The 14,858-nt window shown below is 40.7% G+C and overlaps 1 protein-coding gene across 1 annotated transcript; it reads right to left on the bottom strand.

The window, feature by feature from the left end:
- Positions 1-9,471: 9,471 nt before the first annotated feature.
- On the bottom strand, positions 9,472-12,255 carry HS3ST3A1 (heparan sulfate-glucosamine 3-sulfotransferase 3A1; the record flags this gene model as incomplete). The annotated part of the gene is made up of 1 exon (XM_040244434.1): positions 9,472-12,255. A coding segment is annotated over one exon (657 nt), but the record flags the coding sequence as incomplete, so codon positions are not given.
- Between the last annotated feature and the right edge of the window lie 2,603 nt (positions 12,256-14,858).

Here is a 14,858-nt window from a genome sequence, read left to right as displayed (position 1 = left end):
TTTTTAAGGATCTTTGAAAGGCTTTTTTTTCTTTGTTAATGGTCATCAAATACAACCAAACAACTTGGAACTTCAAATAGAGTGCCCTCTTAATAGCATATATGTAAATATAATTTCTACTTCAACAAATATGAGAAAATAAATTACATTGAATCAACATCCACTACCACCAATGGTCTCCTTTCAGTTGCCTTTGCAATCCAGGGGGAAGAAAGTAAATAAACATGTGCCATCGGCTTTAATAAAACCCAACCATCAAGGCAAACGATTAATTTGCTTGTTTTTTATGAACCTTGATATATTTGCAAAAATCCCTAGGAAGCCTAGACGTACCCTTGAAAAAGTACAACTTTTTATTTCAGAAAAGGCAGAGAAGCTAAAACTCTTTAACCAATTTGATAGATATATAAAATGCTAATAGTTCTAGTCTGTAAAGCTGGGAGACTTGTAAAGTTTTATTTCATAGCACATAAGTCCTATTTCATGGTAAATATCTTCATTTTATAGAAGTGCTACTAAAGAGCATTTGCGTCATGTTGAGGTTTTGCAATTGTAATCATGAATTAATTCCATGACCTCAAAACAGTCTGATAAATACAACTTCTCAGTTTGATTAACCTAGTTTATATTTGGAGAAGTTGAACAATACCCTTGCCAGTATATGAGTTATCTTCTCTCATCAGGCTTTTTTCCCCAAAGTTATCACTTGAAAAATCAATATATTTTAAACTTGCAAACCATCATCTTTTTTCCTCTCCTTTTTTTTCCCTTTTGACCACACTGTGCAGTAAGTAGGATCTTACCTCCCTGACCAGGGATCAAACCAGAGACCTCTGTGTTAAAAGCGCAAAGTCTTAACCACTGGACCCTTAAGTAAGTCCCTTCCGCTTCTAATAAAAGCAGGAAATGTGAACTTATATTGTCTTCATACCTGATGATTACAGAAGTGGGATGTGGTATACACTGGTATTAAGTCTGCTTAATCCCTGTGCCAGTGACAAAAATTCTTAAAATAAGGACAATACTCTGCCGTGTGGTTGCAAAGGTCTTAGAGAGGATATGCTACTGAACTTAGGGGCTCCACGGAATAGTCTGTGATGAACATGGAAAGATCCACCTTTGGGGGTGCTGATGAAAAAAGTTAATATTTGGCATCAAAAGGCTTGAGCAAACTTTAACATGGACACAATTAAAATGTGTCATCATTAGGGTTCACCAAGCCATCCTGTTTTCAAGTTTGACAAAAACAAGTGTTTATCCTTATTGAGAGCTTATGGGAACATTTAAGACCATCTCACCTACTCTCTGAGGAGTCAGGTGAGCCTCTAAGAACTTTAAGGATTTATGGAAAGTCACAAGAGAGAATGGGGACATGAGGCCATGGGGGCTGCTCCTTGTGGCTTCTGACAGCCCTTCTCTGGTGAGACCCATGGTCCCGCCACCACGTAACTCTGAGGGTTTGCTTCCTGTTGGATGATCTAGAGTCAGCAAGCCTAGGTGGACTCCCTGCTGCCCGTGATTTGTTTCTGCAAAATAGGGGGTTGGGACTGTGGACTCTCAAACACGAACTCCATCAGTGGGTTTATGCTACTCCTCTCTCCTTCCATCTCTGCTTCGAGAACTTCGGGATTCAGAAGTTTCCGGTGTGAGTTTGAGCAGTCTTCTAATTTCAGGGTGAAATCATCTTAAAATGAAGAGCAGTTATCCCAAGTTGCATAATCTGTGCGGAGAGGCCAGGAAATGCATAGGAAGATAGGGATATACCTGTGTAAAATTATTCATACAAACGGGCATGTCCTAAAAGATAGAGAGGGAGTCTGTAAGGCTTCTAAACAATAGCAACTAGAAACGCTGAAACTTACATCGTATTTGCTATGTGCCACGCACTGGGCTTCCCTGGTGGCTCAGATGGTAAAGAATCTATGTGCAATGCGGGAGACCTGGGTTCAGTCCCTGGTTTAGGAAGGTCCCCTGGAGAAGGGATGGCAACCCACTCCAGCATTCTTGCCTGAAGAATTCCATGGGCTGAGGAGCCTGGAGGGCTACAGTCCATGGGGTCGCAAAGATTCGGACATGACTGAGTGGGCACACACGCACTATGAGGTGCCATGAGGAGCCAAATTTACAGACAGAGAGTAGAAGAGAGGCTACCCGGGGGGAGGGAGGGGAGACGGGGAGTTATTGTGTAGAGTTTTGGGTTTAGAGTTTCTGTCTGGAAGGATGACTTTCTGGAGATGGATGGTGGTGATGGCTGCCCAACAACATTATGAATATGTTTAATGACACCAGATAATACACTTCATGGTTTAAGATGGTAGATTTTAAGTGTATTTTATCAAAGAATTTTTTTAAAGATCTCTTTTTAAAAACAGAGTTCCAAAGATCCCTTGGAAACTAAGTAAATTCCCACAAAATTCAAGCCAATTGGATTCAACTATTAAAACCTTAGATGTCAGGACATGAAATAATAGATATTGTCTTTTTGGGTCACTCGATTGTGATCTTTGGGCAAGCACTGGACTCAGAAGGCATTTGTATGGCTAAGCAAGAGGCAAGAAGCAGAGTCCTCATTTCTGAAAGGTTATCAATGGTGATTCTCTCAGTTGTAAAGGATTCACAGAGTGAGGTTCTGTCTCTTTCTCGAGCAGGCAATGGATGGTGCAGTTGGTAGAAAAAGTCAGAGTAAAAAAAATCCACAGAAAATAGCATATGTCAGTGGAAAACCATGGTCTGTCTGGACCAGATCAAAGTGATGATGGAGGCAATGATTAACACAAGAATGAATAAGTTTCTTCATAGCTATATTTTACTGTTCAAGGTGGGAGGTAGTCTGTAAATTAAAGGGCCAAAAATGGATGGATTAAGAAAGTCTCAGTTTAGAAACTGTTATTAAGGACTTTTTTAAAACAGATTTTTTCCCCCAGAATCCAGAAAAGATATGGCCAGAGAGTCAAGGACTGAGAACACTGGGGCAGCAGAAAAAAGAGGAAGTAACTCACAGTTCAAGGGTAGTCGTGGCTCCTCTGACATTGATGCATGTGGGCAAGCCAGAGAGGAAGGAAATGGCTGGTGGCCAAGCTAGCACTGATTCTTATTAATAAAAGCAAATTTCAGTCACAAGTTAAAAAAAATGTTTGGTGAGTTGGACAAATGATTGAACAGATATAGAAACTGTACTTTATTTTTTATTATTTTTTGACAGTGCTGCGCAGCATGTGGGATCTAAGTTCCCTAGCCAGGGATTGAACCCATGCCCCTTGCAGTGGTAGCCCAGAGTTTTAGCCCCTGGACTTTCAAGAAGTCCAACTGGTGACAGTCTTCAGTAGACTACGGCAAATAGTTAAAGTGCTGGAAATGATAATCATTTTAAGAGACAGAAGAAAAATCGTTGTGACAGCCCCAGCCATAAAATGCTTCCAGACATTTCAGTTGGAATAAACTTGACAGTACAGTTTATCCTGTGCATTTAAACAGAAAATGAGAAAAATTGAGGTTTAGTGGTACTGAATGATTCATGCAAGATTTCATCCTTTCTGGTCAAATCCAGGCTATTCATAAAATTATCCACAAGACCTGGGGTTTCATCATGAAGGCACAGAAAGAGCTGATGAATTGGAATATCATTAAAAAAAATAGAGAGAGAGAAAGAAAATAGGGTTAAGAAAATGGATGGATTGGACAAACCATGGGTTCCTTTCATGGTCTATTTAAGAAGAAAGTGTTCCCTAGAGAAGGAAATGGCAACCCACTCCAGTATTCTTGGCTGGGAAACCCCGTGGACAGAGGAGCCTGGTGGGTTAAGTAAATCTAATGAATCTAATGAAGTGTTAGTTAAACCTAATGAATGTATAATCCTATTATTTATCAGCATGGCTGTATCCCTGACCTGAAGCAATGAATGGGGGAAATTTTAAATAATGTAGGAAATGACAAAGACTGGTTAGAAAGGTGATAAAGAGTCAGACAAAGGTGGGCAGCACAGTTTTAGACACACAGCAGACCTCATGGTAACAATACTAGCAAAAAAGCTGGTGGTAGTGGTTTAGTCATGCAGTCATGTCTGACTCTTTGTGACCCCATGGACTGTAGCCCACCAGGCTCCTCTTTCCATGGAATTTTCCAGGCAGGAATACTGAAGTGGGTTGCTGTCTCCTTCTCCAGGGGATCTTCCTGACCTAGGGATTGAACCCTGAGTCTCCTGCATTGCAGGCAGATTCTTTATCGATCCACCAGGGAAGCCCAGAGAACAATGAAAATGATGACGATAAAGCTGGAGAAACTAGAGAGAGAGTCAATTAAATAATGAAGGCGTCATTGGAACAAACTGGCCTGAAAAAGCAGGGAAGAGACTGCTGAGAGAGCTAAGGACACACGCTGAAGGACTGCTCATCAGTCCTCATCAGTCCTTCATCAGGGAGACGGACTCTGGACATTTTGATCACGTGGGAGATTTGCAACTTGAGTTAGGAGACAGGATGAGGCTGGTCAAAAGAGATCCGCTTCCAATTTTCCTGTGTATTCATTATATATGGCTCAGGCTAGTTGAGTTTTCCATTCTGTTGATACAGAACTTTTTATTAATGGCCTCATCAAATAGCAGGGGCCAAACAGTCTGAAGAGGAGCTCATTATTTATGGCTGGGTGGAGGAAGAGCTGGATGTGTTGAGTACAGAATAATTTTACAGTTGAAAGCCGAGGCTGTTTGGTGCTTTTGCATCTTTGTGGATAAGAAGGGATAAGAAAGCTGCATCCTCAAGAAAGATTTCAATGCCAGATGCTTGGATACTAGAGGGAAGGATGTTTTTCTCTAAAAAGAACTTTTCCTAAAATGAAAAGTGTTAGTTACTCAGTCGTGTCTAACTCTTTGCAACCCTGCCAGGCTCCTCAGTCCATGGGATTCTCCAGGCAAGAATACTGGAGTGGGTTGCCATGCCCTCCTCCAGGAGATCTTCCTGACCCAGGTATCGAACCCAGGTCTCCTGCATTGCAAGCAGATTCTTTACTGTCTGAGCCACCATGGAAGCCCAAAATGAAAAGACACATTCTAATAAAAGGTGAAGAGGATCAAAGAAGGCAGAATAAAGGCCAAGTTTAGAAATAAAAAATAACATGATTCTGGGGCCAGGTGGTTACCAAAAGTGAAAAGTAACAGTTAAGAGTCTCAGTGAAAACAAAGAAATGAATAATAAAAAAAATAAGGATGCAAGATGACTTTTGGTATAGGATTTAGATGTAATAAAATGTTGAGGGGTAAGAGGTCACCTAGAAGAGAAATGATATGGAAGCAAGAAGGGTGGAGGGAGAAAAGGGTGCAAAGATATTTGTAAGTTATTCAGTTGATGGGACATGTGGAGTTTGTTGGAAATGCTGAAGAGCTATAACAGACTAAACTTTTTTTTTTCAATTTAGAAATGAAAGAAACTATTCAGACCTAACTACAGTATAAACATGCTTTGAGTCATTCTATATAAAGGTAAGTTATTATTATTATAGAATATTTACTGGGACTCTTTGTGACAAAGAACAATTGATCTGAGCTTTAAAGGGTAAGATCAAGTGGTCTGAAATAAGAACTAGGTTTGGCTCTAGAGGTATCAGTTGATGGTTACTCATCAAGAACTCTCGTTCCCTCTGAAAAACTGCAGGGAAATGACCGTCAAGTTTTCTCACTTCCTACTGTTCCTTGGTTGACCAGCTGTTGCAGGCTTGAAATAAAGAAATCTGAGCTTAGATAAGGATTTGTGGGAAAACAGGTGGGAGAAACATGCCTCTGCCCAGACCAGAGGCAGACGACCTTTCAGGAGTGGAATGCCAAGTCGCTGACCCTGGCCCTTGAGGTCAAGGATGAAGGGTGGGGCCCTGGAGGCCTGGGAAGTGTCCTTCCGAGAACACCTCCAGCTCCAGTCAAAGGCATGCCCCCACCTTTCACCTCTGTTTCATCCATCTTCCTGTGGGCCCTGTTTTTCCTAATGTAAATACCACTGGGGAAATTGAAATCCATCTGACCTTCGTCTCTCCTGGTGTCTATATCAGATAAACAGACTACTTTCCCTAGAGCTGAAGCTGAGAGCAGCTGCCTTAGGGGGACTGCAAGTATCTGAAGTGTGGAGTGGACAGCACGTAGCATGGTGCCTTTGAAGAGTGGGTAGAACATAGACCAGTAGGTGAAGCCCATGAGGACACCAGGGATCCGTGGACACAGGTAGGTGAAGGCGGACAGAAGCCACTTGGAAAGTGGAAGGGAGCAGGGAGCTTGGAGGTAAGACGGGAAAATCTACATCACTTCTCTTTGCAATGAAAAGAAGCCCCCAAGGATGATAAATACTCGATGTTTACTGTAAGAAACACGTGGACCATAGTTTAACAATGTGTGGACTAGACAGTAACCTTGACGCCTCTGAGGAATTAGAAAGCTAGAAATCTAGCCTCATCACATACCAGCGAGCCAGAGCTAGCAAAGGACGCCGTTTCATCCTGTCTGACCCTTTGTACCTAAAAGATCAGGCCCAGGATGATGGGAATGAAAAGGGCTCAGAGCAGAATGTATGATCCTTCTTTCTTATTACCTTTTGACAGTGAAATTAGAGGAGAGTTAAGATGTTGAGCATATAGCTATTAAAAGAACACAGCCAACAGTTGGAAATTTAACTAGAAAATTAGGGTTATAGCCTGAAACATACTCACTAAATATCTTAAATGTCCCACAATGGATTCCTATATTAGAAGCTATTTCTATTTTCAGCTTTATTTCCTCCTGACTTAATAAAAATCCATTATTTTATTACTCTGTATTTGAGGTTGCACTGCTTTATAATTTTCCCCAATTCATTTTTTTTTTTTTTTAAGTTTTAAAGTTTCCAAAATTTCATGATGTGACCAACAGGTTTGTGCTTTTCCTATCCACGGTTCTTACCTGTGTAGCTGAGACTCTGAATGCAAATCTGTTTTCACATTGATGAAGATATTTCAAGGACCATAAACTCCACGTAACACTGATGCTTCTTGATGTTTGGGTTTTGAAAGTCCCATTCTTACACACAAGCATAGGTGGGGGTTTTATTTCTATGCTAAGACATATTTTTTTAAAGATTTTTTTTCTGATGTGGACCATTCTTTAAAGTCTTTGTTGAATTTGCTACAATATTGCTTGTTTTATGTTTCGGGTTTTTGGCCACAAGGCACGTGGGATCTTAGCTCCCCGGTTAGGGATTGAACCCGAATCCCCTATATTGGAAGATGAATTCTTTAAAAAAAAATTTTTTTTAATTTTTTATTTGGCTGCATTGCTTGTTAGCTGTGGTGCTCAGGCTTAGTTGCCCTTGGCATGTGCAATCTTACTTCCCCCGACAAGGTACTGAATCCTGTCCCCTGCATTGGAAGGTGGATTCATAACTATTGGACCACCACGGAAGTCCCAGAAGGTGAATTCTTAACCAATGGACTGCCAGGGAAGTTCCTACACTAAGACTTTCACTGGGCTGAAAAACTCCATATTTTCCTAATTTGGGGAACCATACCTTCTCTTTGATTCTACCACCGTAGAATCACATCAAAGGCCGGGCAGAAAACGTAGCAGTAAGAATTCATCTTCCTTTGCTATTACTCATCCACTAGGGGTCAATTATAAACCACCGCAGATCCATCTGAATTTAGCTGATTAACAGAAGCCTAGGCACTTACCTCTATTTCCTGACACTTGGTTGCATCAGGTGACAAGAAATACTGTCAAGGCACTCTCATGGAGGAGGGCTGAAGCTGTAAGACTTGAACTTAAGAAATACTCTAGAAATGTCTAATGATATTTTTTCATGTGAAGCTGTTTCCACTTCTCAGAAATGCAGCCATCTGTTTGTTACAAGCTGCTTCTGTGTCTCAGTTGTAAAAACCCCCCTCAGTAAAGTTTCTCTTTAGTACTTCTCTTGACAAGGCACACCCTTAAACTCTGATCTGCTTACTATAATGGAGTCATTTATAGAGTGAGAGAAAGAAATGTTTTCAAGAGAAAACCTAGAGTGCTGAGTGAAAGAATTACCAGTCAAGCATTAATTAGAATCTGTCTTTTCAGATCTGGTTTGGATACACACTAGCTGTAACTGGTTTACTTCTTCAGCTGGGAACCACCGCATCATGGGACATTTTGGGTGCAATGATTCTTTGTGATGAAGGCTCTCATGTATTAGATATTTGGCAGCATCCCTGGCACTGATTCACTAGGAGTACCCTACACCCTACCATGCTTATTTAGAACCCCGAAATATCTCCAGACATCACCTGGGATGAAAAAATTGTTTTGAGAACCACTGTCTTCAACCTTAGTTTTCTCATCTGTACAGTGACTGAATGTGAGTGGAAATAGGTGTTGATTGAAGGAGAAAAGATGCCTTTACGGGTAATCTGCTACATTCCTATAAACTATTATTGCTTTACAGGCAGATTTTATTTATTCACATATTAAATGCTGTTTATCTTCATAGGTATCAGATTTGGCAGATCTCAGCTGACAGGATAGAAGTGTTTGGAAGAAACTTATCCTCTTTACCAGCCAGCTTCCCTGATGGCTCAGATGGTAAAGTATCTGCCTGCAACACGGAAGACCTGTGTTCAATCCCTGGGTTGGGAAGATCCCCTGGAGAAGGAAATGGCAACTCACTTCAGTACTCTTGCCTGAAAAATTCCATGGACTTAGGAGCTTGGTAGGCTACAGTCCATGGGGTCGCAAAGAGTTGGACACGATTGAGCAACTTCACTTTCACTTATCCTCTTTACAACTGCAAAAATCAAGAGTTAATTGATAGGTACATCAGTGTTTTAAACCCCTGCACAACCAGCAGAAGAAAGGATTCAAGTGTCAAATGGAGATTTAATCCTGATCACTGTCAAGGTTTACTCTAACTTTGAGGATCTTTGAAAATAAGGTAATTGGAGTGGGATTAATACTCCAGGAATAATAAATATCCATTCTCTAGAAGCTTATTGATCTCTAGTCAATAGACTAAAATTTATTTCTCTTAGAATTTACTAATCAGAAGAATTTATACACTGTAGACATGGCCTTAAAAGTAAATGATTCAGAATGAAGCTGCAGACCTCTGGTTGTTCTCTACATCTGAGAGGAGAGCAGGAGGTCAGTGGACATGACTGTGCAGCAGACAGCTTGGAGGAAGAGTGACTAAGAGGCTCAAATCAAGAGCACAGCCTATGTCTTAGGTGATGTAGCCAAATGGACAAAAGAAATCTGAGTCCAAGTCCACACACAGCAAGGGGAAATATCACATAAGGGCAGAAATGGAAAATTCCTGTTCTGGGGTACACTGACCTGAGATATTCATACACTTGGTTAGGATAAAGAACTTCTACCATTCTTATGAAATCTTAGAAGGTTTTCCTGGAATGCTCTGTAGTCATCCATTTAAAAAGTCATATGAGAAAACAAAACAAACAAAAAAAAAATCTACATGCAAGAAGAAGTTCTTTGCACTTAATTCTGTTCTTTTATTATTTCTTAACACAAAAAGATGAAGGCTGCTGAATACAATGGTTAGATGTGCTTGTTTCCTTGTGCGAGCTGCCTCTGGGTGAGGCCAAGCAAATGCTTATGAGAGAATCAGAAGCACAGACATAAGAGAAAAGATGAAAAGAGTGTAAAATGCATTTCTTGTTGCTGGTAGTGATGATTCAAGTAGAACAAAAAAAAAAAAAAACAGGCTGTAGCGTCAGGAAGTTGAGGGCACAGAAGAGAAGGAGATCAGCTGGGAAAGGGGACCTGGATTTGGGGTCTACTTTACCCCCATAAAAGAGAATTAATAAATTAATCCAGAGATTTAAAGCAAGAATAGGAAACCTAGAAACTTTTTTTTTCTTTCATTTTAATCCCGTGTTAGACTTCTCAAGAAATACATAGTTCACTCAATAATAGCATCTCTGTCAAATGCACAATAAAACTTCAAATTTCAAAACAACGTTACGTTCTTTTGATTGACAAAACTGAGAAGAAAAAAGAATACTGTTTTAGAGTACTGGAGTGTCTGGTCCTTTATGTTTTGGCAGACATGGAAAACTTCCATGAGATTGGAGACATTTTCCTCTTGGGTTTAAACCTGTAATAAAATGTTGCTGACAGACTAATTATAAATGTTTTATATAGTTTGTGCATATGTGCTCTTCTCTAAACCAATTTAATTCCCATTAATGCTAATTTGGTTAATGCCCACTCAGAGAGGAAAGGAACACTCTTAATAAACTATTGATTTATTTAAGCTATTTAAATGGGGGAACAGGCAGAAACAGATGGGAGAATAGAAAAAAAAAACCACTGTTTTACCCATATCTGCATTTCTTAAGAGTATTTTCCAAATATTAATGAATATTATATTATAATTGGTATAAAGAGGAAATGGGGAAAAATAAAGTGACAAAATAAAGTGACAGCCCTCCCTCCACCCATAAAAAACTGAGGTCCTTGTAAATAAGATGTTTTTTTTTTTTTAGTTCTAGCTCCAAGGTTAGAAATAAAATGTTATAAACAGAGGCAGACTTTCTTTGTTCAAAAAGAGGTTAAAAACTGAGGTTGATATTTGCAAACTCTTACTAAAGTGGGTTTTTCTTTAAGAAAAAAAATAAGGTAATCAAAACAAGAATAGGTAAATTCTGCCCCTACCACAGCTTGTCCTGCTTCTAGTGTGAGTAGCCAACTTGTTCTCCATGCAACAATCCAGTAATTCCCCTCACTTCAATTCAGTCGGGATTTCTACCTCTTGGGGTGCTTTAGCGAGCCAAGACTGCCTTTTAAAAGACGTTGTGTCCAGGACAGAGTGGTTTCCGTGACCACAACTGTGTAAGATGTCTGAGCGCCATAAGGCTTGCCTAGAACTCAAAGCAACAGGAAACCCTCCCCAAACTAGCCAACCATTTCTAAAGGATGTTTGTGCCTTTCCCATTCTCCCTGGGAAGAGTGGCACAAAACAGGCAATAAGTGGAAGATGGAGTTTTGTCAAGGGTCCACCATCTGGCAGTAAGATACATCACTTAACCTCCCTGATACTCAGTTTCTTTATCTGTAAAATGGGGATAATAGCCTTCCTGTTCTATGTTGTTAAATCACAGCTGAGTATAAGGATCAAGAAAGATGTAGTTGAAAACACTGTGATATCCGAGGAGTGATGGGTAACCATACAGAATTATTAATCGGGAAAAGGTTTAAGAAAAAGTGGCACAAAAACAAAATTAAAGGGAGAAAAACATCAGGAGAGATATCAGTTTTATCTGGGCTGTGTTAAAAAAGAGAGTGAGCTATACTCTCAGGAATTTCTTGAAAGTTTTAATGGTAACTGACACTCATACTTCATAACTGTGCACATAAAACATAAAATAAAGATAGAAAATGGAGATTCGTGCAGGTTTCCTTTTTTATCGAAACCTTTGCGGTTGGTTGTTCATGCCAATGAGGGTGGAGAGGAGAACAATCTCTTTAACATTCATGGAAAAAAAAATACTGAAACAAAATATCGGCAGCGCAAATATTAAACTGCTTTTTCTCTACCGATTGGTAAAAAAATATATTATCTTCTGATATTTTCTTTTTCTTTTTAAATTATAAGTTCATCCATCCCAGCCGAAGTCGTGGCCCGTCATCTGGTAGAACTTGCGGTTGAAGGGCCGGTAGAAATCCCGCAGCTGCCGCAGCACCTGTGCGTCGATCTCGGGGTGGGGTCTGCCCTTGGTCTTGCCCAGGCAGTGGGGGCGGCCGCTGCCCTCCGCCTTCTTGAGGCAGGGGAAGCCCTTGGTCTGGTTGAAGTAGAAGTGCTTGTCCGAGATGATGCGCTTGAGGCCCAGGAAGTCCTGCACGCGGCCCAGCTCGCCGGCCGGGTCGCGCACCAGGCGCTCGCCGCTCACGAAGAGCATCTGGCGGGCGGGGAAGTGGCGCAGCCAGCGCTCCAGGTGCTCGGCGTACAGGCCGATCTGGATGGCGCTCCACGAGCGGTCCACCAGGCCCGCCGAGCGGTTCCGGAAGGCCAGGCTCTCGAAGCTGGGGATGTCGGGCCGCTTGGAGAGCGTCTGCGTGTAGTCCGACACGGCCCGCGTCACCGGGTCCCGGACCACCACCAGGAGCTTGGTGTCCTTGGACATGGCCGAGATGCGCGCGGGCGCCTCGCGCGTCACGAAGTAGCTGGGCGTCTTCTCCATGGTGATCTGGCCCTCCAGGGTCCTCGGCATCAGGTCCCTGCGCGGAGCAAACAGACCAGGGCGGGTCAGAGGTCACAGCTGTTTGGCCACAAGTCTCCAAGTCAACACTTATTTAAAAATTGATTAATAGGAGGTTAATTGCTATACAATGTTGTGTAAATTCCTAGTGTGCAACAACGTGAATCAGCTATAGGTATACACACACCCACTCCCTCCACCCACCCCTTCATTGCACCCATCCCCCATCCCACCCCTCTAGGTCATCACAGAGCATCAAGCTGCAACGTCAACACTTTCAATCCTGGCTCCATCTAATTACAGTTGTAGAAACATGCACAAGCTGAGTTTCAGAGCTGAGAGATACAGGAACGTCCCTCTGAAGCTTGGAGGTCAGATATTCTCTATCCACCTAAGATGTGAAGCCACCTTAGTTTAGAGTACAAGGAGTAGGATTCGACCTTGTCTGAGATCCTCTCCTGGTGTCACCTCTCCCTTATTTTCTGCCGTATCCAGCTTTTAGAGGGTCCTGAACATCTGACATGAGAACCTCAGGTCCCTGAGTGGAGCAGAAAGGCACATTAGAGCCTGGAGCCTGAGTGCCTTCCCCAAATGGACTCTGTGAGCTTCATTCTAGGAGAGCAAAAGTCTTAGGCACCCAGAGCCAGGCGGCCTGAGTTGAGGTACCAATCGCTCCCCTTACTAGGTATGTGACTGTGGCCTTGGAGAAGCTGCACAGACACTCTGCACCCCTAGATCCTCGTGGATGTACTTTATGGGAAATAATAATACTATTTTGACCTCCTACGGTTGTTGTGGTGTTGTATAATATTAAAGGTATTAATATACCTCGATAGCTTAGAAAAGTGCCTGGCACAAAAGAAGTGCAATGTAATTTTTTTATAATCATCAACCCACAAGGCTGTAAGAAAATAACCTTGATCAAATTCTTTTAGGTGAATTAGAATATTGTAATAAACACAATTATACAGCAGTGAGATGGTGTTAAAATACCCTGAGCCCTTTTTGTGGTTTTCTTATAAACAAATAAATTATAATCAACATAATATCATTGTGTAGTACACAAAATATTTCTCTTTATAAGTTCTGAACTTTCCTATAACAAACAAGACATCAAATAATCCACCTTTTATCATCTAATAATTTGAAATGCCGCTGTTACAATAGTTTAAATATCGTGGTCTCTCTCTATTGTCATGTTAAGTTACTATCATGTTATGGTAATATATTTTAATATACATCAAAGTAAATTCTGACTCTGTTGTTCAAAACATTCTTGATGATTCTTGTCTGTTTATTCTTCCTGACAAATGTTAGAATCACTTGTCATGTGGGGGGAAAAAATTCCTGTTGGAGTCCTGTTGGAGAGATTGCTACCTAGTTCAAGCATGAAAAAGGATGGGTTTCAGAGCCAGTCCAAAAGTATAAGCAGGTGAAATAAAACCTATGTATTTTTTGAAAAGTGTACTGCCATTAAATCCACTATTTATCATAGATTTGAAATATGTATCTGTATGTTGTTGTTTAGTGGCTAAGTCATGTCCAACTCTTTTGTGACCCCATGGACTGTAGCCCACCAGGTTCCTCTGTCCAGGGGCTTTTCCAGGCGAGAATCCTGGATCCCTGGGATCTTCCTGACCCAGAGATCAAATCCAAGTCTTGTGTCTCATGCACTGGCAGGCAGGTACTTTACCACTAGCACCACCGGGAAGCCCCAAGTCATCTAATACTGGTGCTTTTGGGGGTTGAGGATAAGAAAGGGACTAGAATCTTCAAATACATTTACAATTTCTTCTGTGGTTACTGTTTTGTTTGTTTTTTTTTTTTGTAATGATCTGCTTCATCTTCGGTGAATTTTGTCAATTAATATTTTTCTAAAAATCACCCAGTTGAGTAGTTGCAGTTTTATGCCCTGTCTCAACTATAATTTTGTGGAGTTTTTTCCTTCTTTCTTTCTAGTTTGGTAGATGACTTTTCAAATTTACTTATTTGCATTTTACTTTTTTAATGACATTTATTATTTTTCTATTCATGCTTTGCTCTTCCAATTTAATTAACTGAATGTTTAGTCATCTCAAGTAATAAGAACATTTTGAAGCTACTATTTTCCCTTTAAGCACAGACTTGATCAAATTCCCCAAACTTCGACATGTACTGTTGGCCATTTGCATAACTTCACAAATATTTAGTAATTGCACTTGATACTTTTCCCTTTTGGTCCAGGCATTAGAATTGCTTTTACTTTTATTAAATTCTGATGGTTGACTTGCTGGTTTTATTCATAATTTAATTATTAATTTCTATTTTACCTTTGTAATAAAAAATGCACTGTGTGTTATATGAGTCTGCTTTTGTTTGATTTCCTGTAGTTTTATTCCTCCTGTATACTTGCTAATTGTGTATTATGAAAAATTTCAAATATACCCCAAAGTAGAGTACTATAACATACATCTCACATAACTTACATCCAACTTCAAAAAGCAACTGAGTGCCAATTTCATTTTCTTCCTAACCCTCTGTGTCAACTTCCCCATCACCCCAAATGAATTACTTTGACATTTATCTCAGACATCATGTCAACTGCTTCACAAACAATCTGTTGCCATGTGCATTTATACCTGGCACAAATTCTTCAACATTCGTGGCAATAAGCCACT

Source organism: Oryx dammah, unplaced genomic scaffold (assembly GCF_014754425.2).
Source record: "Oryx dammah isolate SB20612 unplaced genomic scaffold, SCBI_Odam_1.1 HiC_scaffold_8, whole genome shotgun sequence".
In the NCBI taxonomy this organism is placed as follows: Eukaryota; Metazoa; Chordata; class Mammalia; order Artiodactyla; family Bovidae; genus Oryx; species Oryx dammah.
The sequence above is the reverse complement of the archived record's forward strand: the minus strand, read 5'-3'. Positions and strand labels throughout refer to the sequence as shown.